Here is an 18420-nt window from a genome sequence, read left to right as displayed (position 1 = left end):
AATGGGGGACCCCATTTAGCAGAGTCAACACCACGTGGAGGTCGAAAGGTAAAAGGCCAACCAGAAGCTTGGCCGAGCTGATTATGATGGTGATAACCGGCTGAATCTTCCGAGCGGAAGCGATACACCCCGGCGGGGAGTCAGGGTTCCGACGCTCATGATGAACAGTATAGTAGAGCCGAGCGGGTGGCCCGCTCGGCCGAAAGAATGAAACACTGCGAACAGTCCCGAGCACGCGACCAGGAAGCTCCCGAGCGGATCAGGAAGCTCCGACCGGTCGGACGTGAGGAAACCGCCGACCGGTCGGACGCTCGGCATGGAGACAAGGACAGAAACATCCTCTGACAGCAGGAGATACGCAGGATCTTAAGGCATGGGCTCACTGTCCCATCAATGACGTGCTCAGACTGTAGCAGTAAGGGGTCAGGAAAGCCCATCTAACAAGCCCATACTAAGGTATGGCACATAACACGTGTGCACCTCGGTATGAGTGCACATGCCTCTTCACAGCCCTATATAAGGGTCCTCACCCTTCGCCGGAGGTACGCTCTCTCGCATGTTGGAGCCTCATATCTACTGTCTGCTTGCCTGACTTGAGCGTCGGAGGGTCGTCGCCGTGGACCCCTCCCCGGCCCGACTTCTGTGCAGGTTCGCCAGAGGTCGATGCAGCTGGCCGAAGATAGGGGAGAGCACCACGTGCCCAGCGTCCGTCGATTCAGCGACTCGGACAGGATCACTTATATAAGAAAACTAAAGTATTTACCCTTCATTGATTAGATGTTTTTTTTCACTTTTAATATTTTGTTAAATAATTTTATAAGTCATTTAATATCTTGTTTCCCTAGACATTTCTTTACCTCTATCAGAATATCATCTGGTTCAATTATTTTTTCATTTTGTATCTCATGAGCTTGTTCTACCTTTAAAATTTGAATTCTACAATAAAAATTAAAATTTATATACTCATTTGACCTACTTATCTTATATAAATTAAATTAGTCATCTAAACCTTCAATAAAAAGTTGATAAAAATATATTTTCTATTATTTTTTTATTCTCCATCATTTATTAATACTTTATTGTATTCGTCTTTGGCGTAATGGCCAGGGGTCGATTCTCAGGAACTGACGACCTGGGGTTTACCCCGCCATGCGCCTATGGCCTGTGTACCTGCATGAACCTCCCTTCATATCCGTGGGGCCGGCACTAGGGGGGTCGCTAAGGTAGCGGATCTACCTTTTTATTGTATTCGTCTTTAATACATTTTATTTAGATAAGATCTCTTGTCTTCTTCTCTCTCACTTTAGATATTTTATAAATATCTCTTTATACTTTTTTTTTAATTTAATTTTTAATATAATTGTTCAAAAGTTTTATTTTTTGCTTCATTCACTATTTTCTTAGTCTCTTTCTTGGCTATTATTTTTTTTTAAGTTATCCTCATTCTTACAAATATATAATTTCTTATAGACTATATATTTTTCTTTGACTTTCTCATTATACTACCAAATTTTTTTACTTAGTGGTGCATTCTCATTTGACTCATTGAGTATACTCTTAGCTATTATTTTCAACTGTGATACCATCTTATCCTATGCCATATTAGAGTCATCGTATATTTAACCTAATACTTGCACTACTATCTTTTTCTTCAATATGTTATATTTCATATTTTTTTAACTTCCACCGCTTAATTATAAGAGTCATGTATATTTTTTCTATTAATACTATGATTGAAATATATATCCAACACTACTAACCTATGCTGAATAGTTAACTTTCTCCAATGATGACCTTGCAATCTTTACAATCTTTCTATCATTCTGTCTAATCATAAGAAAGTCAATTTGTGGTTTTTATTTCCATTTTTGAATGTAACCAAGTGTTTTTCTTTTTTTCTTAAAAAATATATTAGATAGTATAAGGTCATATGTTATCGCAAAATCTAATATAGTTTTCTCTTCTTGATTTCTTATTCTAGACTTATAACTCACATATACCCTTTCATATTCCTCATTTTTCACTTGACATCCTCATTTAGATCACCTCTTATTAAAATCATTTTATTTTACAGAATATTTTATAATACTTCATTTAGGTCATCCCAATATTTTGATTTGATATTTTCATCTAATCCTACTTGAGGTGCATATATATTAATTATGTTCATAGTTTTATTCGCCACTACTATCTTAAGAGCTTTAATCTTATCCCCCTTTCTAACTACTTTTATAACTTCATCCTTTAATGAACTATCAACAACAATATGTAGGATCATTACGCTAGAGGGGGGGGGGGAATAATACTCGTGACTTTCATGTTCATTTTTCACAAAACAAAGAATAGGCAACGGAAAGTAAGAAACACAAAATAAGGACACTAGAGATTTACTTGGTGCGGAGAATGTGATGACTACTACTCCAAGGTCTGCAATCTTTGATCGCTTATGTTGGACAACCACTATAGTATCGGAAAATCTTTACAAGTTTAGATTACAAAGTTGAAGTATACAAGTTTTGTATAAAAAAACTTGTTATCGACGACTTAGAGAATTTGATCTTTTGACATGATCGTTGTCGAAACAACGTTTGGGCGTTGTCGAATTGTTTCCGGAGCACTCACAGGAGCTGAAGTTGTTCTGAAGAAATTATGTCGAAGCTTCTAGTCGAACCCCTTTTTATAGCTAAGTTGGGCGTGATCTAGATCTACTTATCTTGAGATTAGTGTTTGACTCGACACTGATCGATAGACCGATCCCCTTAATCGGTCAACTGAACCCACTAAATCCACCCGACTTTCCATCCAGATGCTGCCTCTCCGAGTAAGATCTTTGTTCGGTCGACTGATCCAGTAGTTCGATCGATGGAACCCTTGGAGAAATTACCTTTTGCCAGACCGGTCCTCCATAGTGTCTAAACTTTTACTCAGCGTCTGACATTTCAGGACTTCATGCTAAACATCCAATCCATGATCCGTCTAGTTTTCCACCTGGTGTCCACGTCCCCAGGATTTTCACTTAAAGTCCTTGACTCTAGGATTTCATCCGAAGTTGTCGACCTATCAAGACTTTGCCCAGTCCCCTAGACTAAGACTTCATTGCTTAACTGTAGCTAAGACTTTCCACCTGCCTAGAATCCACTAGGATTTTTGCCTAAGACAACTTAGGGCTTTCCTGCAAACTCAGTCACACTTGTTAGATAATAAGACAACTTAACTTTGAACCCTTTTTCATTATCAAAACACAAGTTTGATCGTCTGACACTCCCTACACCAACACAATATTTACTCTAATTCTTGTTTTACTCTTTCCTGTATGACATAACTTAAAATATGAGTTCTCTATCATCATTACCTTTTTACCTATCCATTTTATCTCTTGTATATACAAAATACTAATTCATTTTCTAATCATCATATCTACTATCTCCATTATTTTATCAGTGAGGGTTCTTATGTTCCATGTTTTAAATATTAAACTATTAATTTTCTTATAATATTTGTTCTTATCCAACCTATGATGTGAGAACTCTTACTTATTTAACACTACACCCAAGTTTTCATGGAGATGTAGCAGTCCTTATTGATATGTTACAGTCGGACCCTACAACATAAACTTTTATATATTTAACACTACACCGGAGTTCTGGAGATGTAGCGATTCTTGCAGAGATGTTATAGTCGAACCTTACAATGTGTTCCTTCTGGCGAACAACTTAGCATTAGCATAATAGTTTAATATATCAATTCATTAAATATTTAACATAGTGTAATGCTGGCTGACAACTAAACACAATCCTCCTCTATTCAGGCTTGGGATCAACCATGATAGGATAATTCTTAATGGACGGAGTTCATGTTTAAAAAGAATGAACAAAAATATTTAGCTTATCTATCCCTCGTATAAATAATTAAATTTTAAAAACTGAATATATAGCTGATAATTTTCTTAATAGAAAATAACCAAATTTAAAAATTTTGTTTGAATCATCTTGCTCGCATGAGTTACATATTTGCCTTGTTTAACCTAGTTAACCCATCAGGACTACTACCTTAATAGTTTGATCAATATAACCAATATCCTTGGCCAAAATGCTAGTTAACCACTTTGGATTGACTACTATCCCAAATTGGATTACAGACTTAGCTAATCCAACCAAATGGAACAATCTACTTATTCTCAACAATTCTAATTAATTCGATTAACTCATTCAAATCATCCACCTCACCTTGCTTGGTTAACCCTTAGCTTCGATCAACACGATTAAATCATTGGATTCATTTGACCTTGTTGGCTTGTCAAGCCTACTTGATTCCTTTAACCAAATTAACTCATCTAGCTTGACTAATTTATTTAGTCCATTAAAACTCCTGCTCTCATTGGTATAATCAACATGACCAACATCATTGGCTTGATTGCCTGATTAACTTAATTGATCTTTTAAACCCAACCAATGGTTCGTCTAGTTTCACCAATCCAACCAACCAACTCATATCCACAATTAATCTATCCTAATCGATTAACTTTTTTAGTTTCTCAACTCATTTAGCTTCACCTGTCCACTTGGCCTATCTAGCATAATGGACCTACTTAGTATGCTCTACTTATTTGACCATTAAACTCATTCAACCTAACCACTTTTATAACTTAATTGCTTGCCTAACTTGTCAGCTCATTGGACATATTAGTTCGATCAAGCTTGCTCAATTTGATTGATCTAAATGGACCAATTGGTTAATTTACCTAGTTGCACTAACCCACCTAGCCTACTTAATCTATTTAATATGTATGACCTACATAATTCAATTGACATTGTTCCTGTCTGAGATTACTACAGGGTGAGTCACCAGAGAGCAACTACTATAGAGAGAATCCTTAATGATCTAGTGATGAAGAAAGCTCTTGAGATCTTTGCAAACACTTAGTAAGAGATTAGAAGAGGAGTTAAGGTGGACCTAGACGTGACTACTCCAATGGTCATGTTAGAGAAGTAGATTGATTGGATAAGAATGGTTTAAAGTAAGAATTTGGGATCGCTTATATGTGCATGCCTGCGCTTGTGAAAGTGGGCTCCCTTTTATATTGTCTCCTAAGAGAGAGGTATGATCTCACATTTAGGTCATGGGATTGCTATGTAGATCCACATACTTTACACCCCCACCCCCTAGTCACCCTATGCTCTTCATTTATCACGGTACTCATGTTGTCCATGATAAAAGGGAGGGAGTTAGTGACCGCATTTGGAGGTATCTAGAATGGGTTGCGCTGAAGGTGTCGGATGTAGCCGAGTTGGAGAGGTTGGTATTGTAAGACCGTTGCGGCCGGCTAGAAGGGGGGTTGGATAGCCTGTAAATTAAAAAAAAACGAAACCTTTTTCGAACTCTTAAACTAACACTTGCATAAAATAAAAGTAATAAATAAAATCAGAAAAGTAAAAGGCACATCGAGATTTACTTGGTTACAACCGGGGAGGTTGTTAATCCAAAAAAATGTAGCACTAGTGTCTCCTTCAGGCGGAGAAGCCTTTTGCAGCAATGAAGCGCACAACAGAAGCTAAACTAAAGGAAAGCGTACAAGTGTAGAAAGAATGCTTGAGTTCTGAATGGATTCAAAGCTTCTGGACCAAGACTATATTTGTAATGCCCGAAAATTCTCAAATTAATTTTAGAAATATTCTATTATTTTTCTGAAATTTTAGAATATTTTTATGAAATTTTTAGAGTAGCAGAAGTAGCAAAATTAAATAAAAACATAAAACAACCTAGGCGGGAATTGAACCCGAGACCTATTAGACCCTACGACTTATAAATGACTTTAGTAACCAAGGGGCCCCAGCAGGGGTGTGCTGAAAGAAGAGGAGAGCAATTATATTTAAGGTTTAGTTGGGATGTATTAATCACTTAATATAAATAGGGGATTTAAGAGGGAATTTATTATTCTGGAACGACAACTTTTCTCACCCTTAAACCCTCACCGTCGCCTCCCTCTCTTCCTCATCCTCTCAGCGCACAAGCCCAAGAACACCTAGGGTTCCATCCCTAGGATCATAGGAACACTTTCCGGCGACAACTCCGGCACAAGGACGTTCCTCTCCGCGAGAAGAACGCGTATACGTAAGAAGATCGTCGAAGAGATCTTCTTCTCCGGAAACTTAGCGATCAGATTGTAAGGAAACTTAGCGCAAGATGTAAGTAACCCCTCACCTGCAATATAAGTAGTTAATCGTATGTTTTTAGGTCCTTAGTTCGCTCTTATGTGCTTAGTGCAGCCATATGCAGAGTTAGAGCACACCAGGTGCTCGATAAAATGCCTAGTACAGTTATATGCTACAGTAGGCGTTTTAATAGTTCAGTTAAATGTCATAGATGCACTTTAAATAGTATACTTAGTCTTGCTGCAGTTTATATGGGACTACGGTCCAATGGGTGGGCTCCCATAGTCGCCTCTAGGTTCAGATAACCTAGTAAAAAGTAAGATAAGATAAATCAGTTTATAAACATTATTTTACTTTTATCAGTGGCACTGTACTGGACTCTCAGATGTCCTTGGGTTGGACTCTCATAGTCATCCCTAGGTTTAGATAACCTAGTAACCCTACTAGATTCGGAACTTGCTACCTCGGGTCTAGTTAGGGATGCGCGCATAGCAAGTACAGTTGCCGGGCCCAACAGCAGCATAATTATTATGTTTACCTATTTATGAAAATAGTTTTCAAACTTCACAAACCAGAGATGTGAATACAACTTAGCTTCAGTTTAGTTTTCTTATTGATATAACAAATAGCTTAGCTTATGTATTGGTTTAGTTTGCTTGTTGATACAATGAATAGCTTTATGTTCAGTATTGGATTAGCACGACTTGTATGCCCATATGCCATGTTTTAGCATTTTCAGTATGATCATCAGCATGTATTTCAAAAAGCATCCTTGAAAGCATGATTTCTTCAAATGCATGTTTTAGTGAGGTAGATGGTTCTTACTAAGCTCCCAAGCTTATAGTTCCTTTTTCCTTATACTGCAGATAAAGGTACAGGGAAGATGGATTAGCGGAGGCTGGAGATCAATGCGATCAGATGTGTGTGGGAAGGAACTTGGAATAAAGATTCTTGGTGACTAGTAAGTCTAAAGACTTAGTATTTCTTATAGTGTTACTTTTCCGCACTTTTAGATGTTTAAGGGTCTTGAACTTTGAAAATGTGCTTAGATTATTAGTTGTCCTGATATTAGACAGCTAACCATGAGTAATGATATGCCTAGTAGTGGTATTGTGCTTTTAGTTGATTTCTGAAGGTCCTGTACGAGTTCGGGTGGGATTTCTGTAGAAAGCAGAAACCCAATCGATCAGCTGATCGATTGAGGAGTTCTCAATCGATTAGACGATCGATTGGAAGAAATCCCCGCGTACAGAACGCTATTGAATCGATCAGCCGATCGATTGAGGAGCCGTCAATTGATTAGCCGATCGATTGGGAAGCGATCTGCCGCGTACAGAAAGCTGATGAATCGATCAGCTGATCGATCAGACGATCGATCGAGAATTTAAATTTTGTGAACAGAGAGCCTCTGAATCGATTATCGGATCGATTGGCCAGGCTGGATCGATCAGCCGATCGATCCAGAATTGACCCCGTGCACAGTAGCACGTTGAATCGATTAGTGGATCGATCAGACAACTCCAATCGATCAGTCGATCAATTGGAATGTCTGATTTCAGCTAGAAGTGTCTAATTTCAGCTTTTTGATCAAATAGAAAGTTAAGTTCCCTTCTTTAGCATATGTACAACTTTAGGAGTGTATTCTGAGTATAATTTCCAGATTTTATAGTAAACAGCAGAGAGTTTTAATTATTTCAGTTTTTCCGCACCTTGATATTTAGTGATAGCCCAAGAATAGTTTAGCATAATGTAACCCCCGGCCTTACAGCCTAGTCAGTAGAAGGCGGGTCGTTACAATATTTATAGCCTTGGTCGGGACGTCTGGAAGGGTTCTGGGCGCCCCAGACCCTAAGTCAACTCCGGTTGACTTTTTTCACCTCGATTCGGGTCTTCAACTCCAGTTCCGCTCGCTTGGGTGATCTCTGCCATCCGGAAAAGGGCTCACCCGAACCTAGGTTCCGGTCTTCTCGAGCATGCTTCCCTTCGGCTTCTCGTCCCTCGAAATCACCGCGTGTTTCCTTCTCGTCCGCCAGCGTACTCATCCGCAGTCTTCGTCCCTCGATCGCACCCCATGCCGACCTTCTCGCTAGCTGTGTCTCTTGCTCCTCGAACAGTCTTCCGCTCCGGCTTCTCGTCCCTCGGAACCACCGCGCGCTTGCTTCTCGTCCACCGGTGTACTCTTCCGCAGCGCCTCGTCCCTCGGACGCACCGCGTGCCGTCCTTCTCGCTGGCTGCGTCTTCCGCTCGACTACCTGTGCTCCTAAGCTCCTGCATACTTAGACACAAGGTTAGAAACTAACAGGATATAACTTAACTTGTTGATCACACCAAAACAACCTTGGGGTTCCAACAATCTCCCCCTTTTTGGTGTGAGCAACCCAAGTTAAACTAGGGTAAAAATAGACATAAAATAAACTTAACTAAATTTGCATTTAAGTGCAAAAAATAAAACAAGTTAAATTTTGGTCTACCTCCCCCTAGACTTATACTGATCCTTCTCCCCCTTTGATCACAAAAAAATGAGGGTTCAAGAAAAAATCTAATAGTTAAAGACTTAGAAAATTTTGAGATCCTTAAAAATTTGTAATAATTTTCACATAAACAGTCTCTAAAAAAAATTTAAGTAAAATTTTAATAAAATTCTAAGTGAAATTATAAGAAAAAATTCTAAGTTAGACAGTTTTGCAAAAATATTTTTTTAAAAAATTCTTAAAAACTTTAAGCAGAAATTTTCTATTTCATAACAACCTTTAACTTAAACAAAATATCTTCTGAGAATTTTTCTAAGTATTAAAGAAAATATTTCTAAGAAAAAAATATCAAAAAAAATTTCTAAGTTAAAAAAATATTTTTTGAAAAGAGATTTTCTTAAATCTTTGAAAATTTTTCTAAGTCAATTTCACGTAAAAGTATTTTTCTAAGTATAAAAATATTTTGAAAAAAAAATATTTGAAAAACTTTGAAAGCATTAATTAATTCTAATTTTAATGCTTTGACAGAAAGTTAATTAAACATTTATTTCAATATTTTGGCTTCCAGGTCGTGGCGAGGCACTAGGCCTTCTTGGTTATTGGAGCAACAACCACTTCCTTAGACAAAGTCTCATAGAGAAATTCATTGTTTAATTTTCTCACTGAAAGCGCTAATTTTAATTTTAAAATTTAGTTTAAGCATGATTTAGGAACCCAATATAGGTTCCAACCTACTGGATTAACTAAAAAGTTTTTAGGGACATATTTTCTTGAAATGTTCCTAATTTATCCCGGGTGATATTTAAAGTACCAATTTAAATTATTAAATTTTCTAAAATTGGTTTTAGATGAACATGCATAGTTTTTCAAGTTATCTATTTGAATTTTCAAATTTTGATTTTCTAATTTCAATTTTTCATTTTCCAATTTTGATTTGTCTAATTCTTCTGAGGGACAAGATTTAGCTAAAATTATTTTAAAATTTTTGATTTCCTTTTCTAATTTACAGCAGTCTTTAGTTAATAACTTAACAAACTTAAAAAGTTTATCGGGAGGAAGAAAACGTACCTGACTCACCTTGTCGAGCTCGTTGTCCGTGTCTCCCCCTGAACTGTTGCTTTCTTCTGACGAAGTTACCCCTTCATCGATGCTCATCTTGGAAGAGCTTGAATCGCAGTCATCGTCTTGATGACTCGCCATCAGTGCGAGTCCGTAGAATGCCTCGACTTCCGATTCGGACGACGTATCGTCCCACGTCGCCTTTAGGGTCTTTCGCTTTTGGATAGACTTCCTATCCTTCTCCTTGTCCTTGTTCTTCAGCTTGGGGCAGTTGTCCTTGACGTGCCCTTCTTCATCGTAATGGTAGCAGCGGATCGTCCTTTTCTTCTTCCCCTGTGGATGGTTAGTAGATCTGGATTTACAAAGTTTCTTGAATCTTCTTACCATCATTATCATTTCCTCGTCGTCGAGAGAAGATTTCGATTCTGGTTCGTCTCTCGAAGCTTTGAGGGCGACATTGTTCTTGGGCTCCTTCATTCCTGCACATCTTGACTCATGCACTTCAAATGTTAAAAATAATTCTTCTAACGATTTCTTTTTCCAAATCTTTAGAAATGTAAAAGGCATCTACTAATGATGCCCATTCGATATTTCTAGGAAAGGAATTCAGTGCGTACCTGATCGAGTCTCGGTTACTTACCTTTTCTCCGAGATTCGAAAGTCCGGTAATAATTTCTTTTATTCTCGAGTGCAGATGCGCGACTGACTCGTCTTCCCCAAGTCGCAGGCTGGTGAGCTGATTGTGAAGCAGATCTCTTCTGGCGAGCTTGGCTTCAGACGTCCCTTCGTGCAGCTCGAGGAACTTCTCCCAAAGTTCCTTTGTCGAGTCGTAGTGCCCGATCCTGTTGACTTCTTGAAGTGAAAGAACGCTTAGTAGATGGTATTCTGCTTTGCCGTTCGCCACGAATTCAGCCTGCTCCTTTTTTGTCCATTGACATTTTTCCTTATCTTCTAGAGCTACAAAGTCATATTCCATTGTTAAAGTTAATTCAAAGTCTATTGTAAAAAAAATACCTGCATCAAATTCTTCCAGGTAGTGAAATCCCCTTCGTATTTCGGCGGGTGGATGCTTGGTTCGGCAATTATCTTTGCTTCGATTGACGGTTAGTCCTCCTGAAGCGCCTCGACTCTGATACCACTTGTAGGACCGTTGTGGCCGGCTAGAAGTGGGGTTGGATAACCTACAAATTAAAAAAAAATGAAACCTTTCTCGAACTCTTAAACTAACACTTGAATAAAATAAAAGCAATAAATAAAATCAGAAAAGTAAAAGACACACCGAGATTTACTTGGTTACAACCGGGGAGGTGGTTAATCCAAGAAAACGTAGCACTAGCGTCTCCTTCTGGCGGAGAAGCCTTTTACAGCAATAAAGTGCACAACAGAAGCTAAACTACAGAAAAGCGTACAAGTGTAGAAAGAATGCTGGAGTTCTGAATGGATTCAAAGCTTCTGGACCAAGGCTATATTTACAGCCTTGGTCGGGGCGCTTGGAAGGGTTCTGGGCGCCCTGGGGAGGATAAATTTTATCCCCCAACGTTCAGATCGAGATTTGACTCGATCTGGTCAAAATTCAATCTTCGGGCTGGTCCGGGCGCCCCGGACAGTTCTAGGCGCCCTAGACCCTAAGTCAACTCCAGTTGACTTTTTTCGCCTCGGTCCGGGTTTTCCACTCCGGTTCCGCTCGCTTGGGTGATCTATGCCATCTGGAAAAGAGCTCACCCGAACCTAGGTTCCGGTCTTCTCGAGCAGGCTTCTCTCCGGCTTCTCGTCCCTCGGAATCGCCGCGTGTTTCCTTCTCGTTCGCCAGCGTACTCATCCGCACTCTTCGTCCCTCGGTCACACCTCATGCCAACCTTCTCGCTAGCTGCGTCTCTTGCTCCTTGAGCAGTCTTCCGCTCTGCCTTCTCGTTCCTCGGAACCATCGCGCGCTTCCTTCTCGTCCGTCGGTGTACTCTTCCGCAGCGCCTCATCCCTCGGACGCACCGCGTGCCGTCCTTCTCACTGACTGCGTCTTCCACTTGACTACCTGTGCTCCTAAGCTCCTGCACATTTAGACACAAGGTTAGAAACAAACAGAACCTAACTTAACTTGTTGATCACACCAAAACAACCTTGAGATTCCAACAGGTATGACCGAGGGATAGAAGTGGGATGTGACCGAGCTCAAGAGGTCGGATGCCACTGAGCTCAAGAGATCAGTTACAATGAAGCTCAAGAGGTCGGATGCGGCCGAGTTGAGGAGGACTAGGGTAGTCAAATTGAGGAGATCGGGTATGGCTGAGCATGGTTGGGGTTGATTTGACTTGCCTAGGTCTTAGCTTATTGTGTTCGATTGGCTGAGTGAACCCACTTTACCTTGGGCTCACCCATTACTGGACTTGATTCTAGCTCGTTTGACCTGTTTGATTTTCACTTACAACTCAGCACGACTTTTGAATCCACTCAGACATGACTAACTCAAGCAGTCCATATGCCTCTAATTTACATGGATAATTTGATCCACTCAGTGACCTAAGCGCATTAGTTCATTTAGTTTCTTTGATTTGATTCACCAATTTAGTTGAATGGAGTTGATCGCCGTTTAAAGATATTTAAAAGAAGAAATATAAAAAGGATAGATATTGCTTGAACCTTTTTTTTTTAAATCATTATTTTTATGAGTTGGAAATAAATTAATATTTTAAAATTATTTTATAATTAAATATGATAATTTTATATCATTTAAATTTATATAAAAATAGAATAATCATTCATACCAAGTAAACACTCCAAGAATTTTTTTTCATAAAACTTTCGATCAGTTGACAAAGAATATTGTTAGAACCATTGTACTTTTTAGTCCTCTCTTCATTATAATAAAAAAAGGTCTCTTCAAGAAAAAATGATTTGTGAGCTTGAACAAAAGTTCCCAACTTAACCATTAATTATCATTCAACTATCTTCCTAGTAATTAATCATCTCTTTTTCAAAAAAAAAAAAAAATCATGTTATTTTGACCCTTTTCACATATAATTCATCTTTCGTATTATCCGATATGATTTTCTGATGCGTTCACGTTGAACGTTGGCCGACACTTCGGTAGCTACCAAATTAAAGCTTTCCGTAGCACGTGAGTAAGTAAAACAAAATAGGATTCTCTCGCAAAATCTAACAAGCTATCCGTGGACGTCGACGACAACCGATCAATAGTCTCATAATAATTAAATGAAAAATAATTAAGAAGAAGAAAAGGAAAAACTGGAAGAAGAAGATGATGAAGAGGAAGGCCACAATTTCTGCTGTGCGTCATTCCTGCCACAAACCTCGCTAATCAAGCTCCGTCGGCCCCGCCGCAATTGACGCCGAGGCCTCGCAACATCGAGCCAGCGAGCCTCGTTTAAACGAAGCACGCAACCTCTAGAGCTACCGAGTCAGCTCTCACGTACGTTGTCAACTAATAAAGTGCCCATGCACCGCGGCGCATGCCGGTAATTAACAGCGGCATGCGGAACTCTCACGCAAAGGCACGAGGAGTTCTCCACTAATCAATCATTAAGGAAGGAAGGAATGTGCCTGCCTGACTTAGACAACCGTGACTCGGCATCGAGCTACGCGACCGACACACTCGACGAAGTAGCTATCGAGTCGGCTCGGCAGTCGACACGCGATCGCGTACATGATGATGGGAGTCGCAAGAGGAACGTTGAAGAAGATTACCAGTCCGTTAGTGGCGGTTTGTTTTGTACCGGCTGGTTAACCGCCCCAATCGAACCGAGCGTCGCAGTCGCTTAACCGTGGTTGAGTTTGGAGCTGAGAGTGGCGGAGAGAGCGGTATAAAATGGAGGTGGGCTTACTCGCATTTTGATCTCTCTGCTTTCCCTTTCTCCGTAAGATGGGACGCCGCCTATCGTTCCTGGTTCTCGGGCTCTTCGTGCTCGTAATTGGTGACACCGTCTGCGCCTCAAGGTACATTCTCTTCTCCCGGATCTGTGGTGAAGAATAGAAGAGATTTGGAGTTCCAGCTATCAATTTCCTGCGGTTGGGAGATGCCGCTAGCTGTATAGGAACAGTTTCTTAGATTGATCGGTCGTGACGGAATAAAGTAAAGGGTTGAGAAGTGAATCACCCTTTTTCGATTCAGATTTCGAATTCGGTTTTTGCGATTAAAATTTTTTTCCTACTAACGAAGAGGTGTTATGGTCTTCTAGGGCTGGAGCAGTGGCGCCGACCTCTAGGGGCCTGAGAGCTTCTGCAGCTTACGAGTCGTTGTCTCTCACAGCAAAGAGGTGAGTCAAATCGGAATACCCTGGTTCCACGCACCTTTTTTTGTCGTGCCTCTCCGACCGCTTTCTTGACAAAAAAGGTCAAAAAGCAAATACAAGAACGGATTACGTTGGTCAGAACAAAAAGATCACCGAATCCAATCCAATCAAATCAAATATCTTTCTGCCACCGCTTATATTCTTGAAATTTCAATCCATCGTTCTCCTCGAGCGATGTGTTTGAATTGAACCCGTGAAATGAATAGAACTATTAGAATTGTCTTATTTCTTTTAAACCAATAGTTTTTTTTTGGTTAATTTATTGACTCTTTTGAGGGCGAGATTAGCCATTCTGTTCCGATTGATCTACAGTGTCGCCGAGCGTCAAGCGGTGGTGGGAGCGGTCGACGATCCGGACCTGGTCGCGTCTGAGGTACACATGTAAGTCCTTTGAACACGGCTTACATTTTCCTGGTAGTTTGTCATAAAGCTAACGTACAATAATTATAACTGAAACGCTTTTGCCCTGTCGTCTATATTGTCAACATTTTTCGCTGGGGAAAAAGTGGTCAAATTATTGCTTCCCGTTGATCCTCACGTGGCCGGTTACTAGGTAGCTGTGCGTGTTGCAGTGTTAAATTGTGGGTGCGTTTCAGTATATAGACAACAGGTTATTCCTAAATAAGCATCTGCCATGGCTGCGACATGGGTGCTCCTTGGGCGTTGCCTTTCCAAACAGTTCCCCTCTGTCAAAGATCATTTATTGACCTTGTCTGAAATTCCAGTCCAAGGTATTTAATGGCTGGTAAATGCAAAACTACCTCAGTTTCTCGTTTGTACAGCTTTGCACTCCATTTCGCTCTTTGTACAATTTCCTGTCTTCTTCTGTGTTATTCCATAATTGACCCAAGTGGCACCCTGCAAATCCATTGCCCGCTGAACATGGTTGGCACATGGCCTTGTCGGTTCACTCCCCGATGAGAGAAGTACTGACATTGCAACAACCCCCGTGCAGCCGCATCCAGTTCTGCACGTTCAATCTTTGGAGGAATTTCTAACTATTTGTTTTCTTTGAAAATTGAATTTGTGACAGAATGATACAGAACAGCACAGCTCGCCGCAACCTCGGCTACTTGTCGTGCTCCACTGGCAACCCCATCGACGACTGCTGGCGCTGTGACCCTGAATGGCATCAAAACCGTAAGCGCTTGGCCGATTGCGGGATCGGCTTTGGTCGCAACGCGCTCGGCGGTCGGGACGGTGAGGTCTACGTAGTGACCGACCCCGGGGACGACGACCCTGTGAACCCGCGGCCGGGCACCCTCCGCTACGCCGTCATCCAAGAGGAGCCCCTCTGGATCGTGTTTGAGCGCGACATGGTGATCACCCTCACCCAGGAGCTCATCATGAACAGCTTCAAGACCATCGACGGGCGCGGCGCCAACGTGCACATCGCCAATGGCGCCTGCGTCACCATCCAGTTTGTTACCAACATCATCATTCATGGTCTCCACATCCACGACTGTAAGCCCACCGGCAACGCTATGGTCCGTAGCTCCCCCTCCCACTACGGCTGGCGCACCATGGCCGACGGCGACGGGGTGTCCATCTTCGGGGCCAGCCACATCTGGGTCGACCACAACTCTCTCTCCAACTGCGCCGATGGCCTTGTCGACGCCGTTATGGGTTCCACTGCCATTACCATATCGAACAATTACCTCACCCACCATAACGAGGTAGTCCAATCTCCTCCCTTTTCTTGTACCAACACATGCAAAGCTGCTCTGTATACCATTGCTCTAATACGGACACAACGGTCAATTTTTTTGCAGGTGATGCTGTTGGGCCATAGTGATTCTTATGTGAGGGACAAAATTATGCAAGTTACCATCGCCTACAACCATTTTGGAGAAGGTTTAATTCAGAGAATGCCAAGGTAACCAATCCTTTTAAGCTAGCTAAGACTGCAGCTTTCTGCTTTACTCGCTCGGACGTCTACTTCCATCGAACTCCTAGTGAAGCCATTCTGATTATTAGGCGATAAAACCACAGGTGCAGGCACGGCTACTTCCATGTGGTGAACAATGACTACACGCACTGGGAGATGTATGCCATTGGTGGCAGTGCTGATCCGACCATTAACAGCCAAGGCAACAGATACCTTGCTCCGACCAACCGTTTCGCTAAGGAGGTGAACAGTTGAACATTTGATTCAATTTGATTTTGATTCTAACTAATTGTTCCACGGATTCACGTCAAACAGGTAACCAAGAGAGTTGATACAGATTCAAGTGTGTGGAAGAGTTGGAACTGGAGATCAGAGGGCGACATGCTGCTGAATGGAGCCTACTTCACCCCCTCCGGGGCTGGAGCCTCTGCGAGCTATGCGAAGGCGTCAAGCCTTGGAGCAAAGTCTTCCTCCATGGTTGGCTCCATCACTGTTGATGCAGGCGCCCTGCGCTGTCGGAAGGGTGTTCAATGCTGACATTTCAAGACAAACTAAAGAGAAAAAGTCAAGAAAAAGTATTCTTAGAAACCGTGATTTGATATTCGTTTAGGTTTTGTATTGTTGTAATGAATCATAGTGAGTTGCAGTAATCGTTTTACCCGTTGTCAACCTCCCCTGTTTCCATTGTAAGGGTGTCTATGGAGCTGGAGGAAGCGTTGCTGATTCGTTGTCGTTTGTCCGTTCCTTTTATTTTTCACTCCTGCAGCCCATGACCTCTTTCTATTTGGAGCATTTGAGCATTGATTTGAAGTTTAAATAGGATTGATGGTGTATTTGAGTGTTGTAATTGATTCTATTCAACAGAATTATTGTGTATAACATTTCCACTTACGTTTAAATGTTTTCATGTTATGCCTTCGTTATTAGATTTAAAGACATCTGTTCACATGGATATCATATTGAAACATTAAATAAAAATAATATTGAATATTTTTATATATTATATCGGGCTAGAAGTAAATAAAAAAAAAAGATTATATACACTCCCATCTAGAATATATTGTACAACAATGAAAGCAGTTAAGACAAACATAATAATAAATCAAAAGTTGGTTGACAAGAATCTTAGGAATTATATCTAAAATGGAAGGTGGCTATATAGACTAAACTAGAATCTTTAAAGAAATGTAAAAAAGTCTTTAGGTTTATAGTTCAAATACCTAAGGATGTAATTCTAGTAGGATATAAATGGGTGTCGTATGAAAAAATATTTGAAAAAGGTGAAATTATGAGATACAAAGCTAGACTTATAGCTCAAGGTTTCTCATAGAGATATGTAGGAATCAATTATGAGGAAACATATTCATTTATGATAGATGCCATTACTTTTCAATTTTTGATAGTTTGGAAAATTGGGCATGCGACTTATGGATGTAGTCACTACATATCTATATGATTCACTCGATAATGATATATACATGAAAATCTCTGAAGGATTCAAATCACCAAAAGAAAATGATGTAACTCCCAAGACTATATTCTCAATAAAGTTGTAAAAATCATTATATGGATTAAAGCAATTAGGGTGCATGTAGTACAATTGTCTAGTGAATACTTATTACAAGAAAGTTATACAAAGAATGCTATTTGTCCCTGTATTTTGCAAAAAAGACGAAAGAAGGTTTTGCAATTGTGATAGTATATGTCGATGATCTAAATTTTATAGAGACTCCCGAGGAGCTCAACAAGTCTGCCAATTATTTAAAAGTGAATTTGAGATGAAAGACTTAGGAAAGATAAAATTTTGTCTTAGATTACAAATTGAACATTTATCAGAAGTAATATTTGGTCATCAGTTCTGATACACACAAAGAAAACTAAAATGCTTTTATATGGATAATGTACATCCATTGCCTTCACCAATGGTTGTTAAAAAAAAAAATTATTTTTCATCCACTCAAAGATGAAGAAAATATTATTGATCCAGAAGTACCATATCTTAGTGCAATTAATGTATTATCATATTTTACCAATTATACTTGCCCAGATATTATATTTTCTATTAACCTTCTAGCAAGATGTAGATAGTGTTGGATCATGAAAGTCAATAGAGGGGGGGGGGGGGGGGGAATATCAATCGAAAACGTTCAAGCGAGTACGCAGCGGAAAAATAGAAATACAACGCTAACATGAACCGTTTTACTTGGTTCAGAGCCTTGGTCGACTCCTACTCCAAGACCCGTACTCGTCGAGTGCTTTTGTTGGGCAATTCACTAGCAGTTCGAAAAGATGATTACAAAATTTGAAGTACAAAAATGCTAAAATAAATGAAATACCGACAACAAGTAAGGAAAAAGAAATTAGCGTGTTGTCGGAGAAGCTTCGTTGCATGATCACAACATAGGATCGCAAGCGTCAGAAGACGTAGTCGTGAGTTGATTCTTTGCTTCAGGGCACATCCTCCTTATACAGGAGGCTTCAGGCACCCGGATCCCTTCCGGGCGCCTGGAGTGTAACGTAACTCGACCAACCAGAGTGCTCCACGT

At 40.3% G+C, this 18420-nt stretch overlaps 1 protein-coding gene across 1 annotated transcript; it reads left to right on the top strand.

Annotated features, from left to right (window-relative positions):
- The first annotated feature begins 13211 nt into the window (after nucleotides 1-13211).
- On the top strand, nucleotides 13212-16773 carry LOC122038503 (probable pectate lyase 8). The gene is made up of 7 exons (XM_042598280.1): nucleotides 13212-13630; nucleotides 13873-13950; nucleotides 14299-14367; nucleotides 15020-15662; nucleotides 15759-15862; nucleotides 15979-16117; nucleotides 16190-16773. Exons 1-7 carry the CDS (start codon nucleotides 13557-13559, stop codon nucleotides 16409-16411), a joined length of 1329 nt encoding a protein of 442 aa, XP_042454214.1. The 5' UTR covers nucleotides 13212-13556; the 3' UTR covers nucleotides 16412-16773.
- The last annotated feature ends 1647 nt before the right edge of the window (nucleotides 16774-18420 follow it).

Source organism: Zingiber officinale, chromosome 1A (genome assembly GCF_018446385.1).
Source record: "Zingiber officinale cultivar Zhangliang chromosome 1A, Zo_v1.1, whole genome shotgun sequence".
Classification (NCBI taxonomy): Eukaryota; Viridiplantae; Streptophyta; class Magnoliopsida; order Zingiberales; family Zingiberaceae; genus Zingiber; species Zingiber officinale.
This window is presented reverse-complemented; position numbering and strand designations above follow the sequence as displayed.

Bases quoted from the DNA above. Each gene is read 5' to 3' on its own strand.
- LOC122038503 (XM_042598280.1), top strand. From the start codon at position 13,557: ATGGGACGCCGCCTATCGTTCCTGGTTCTCGGGCTCTTCGTGCTCGTA. The intron at 15,663-15,758 runs GTAGTCCAATCT...ATTTTTTTGCAG, and splicing joins ACCTCACCCACCATAACGAG to GTGATGCTGTTGGGCCATAG. The intron at 16,118-16,189 runs GTGAACAGTTGA...CACGTCAAACAG, and splicing joins CCAACCGTTTCGCTAAGGAG to GTAACCAAGAGAGTTGATAC.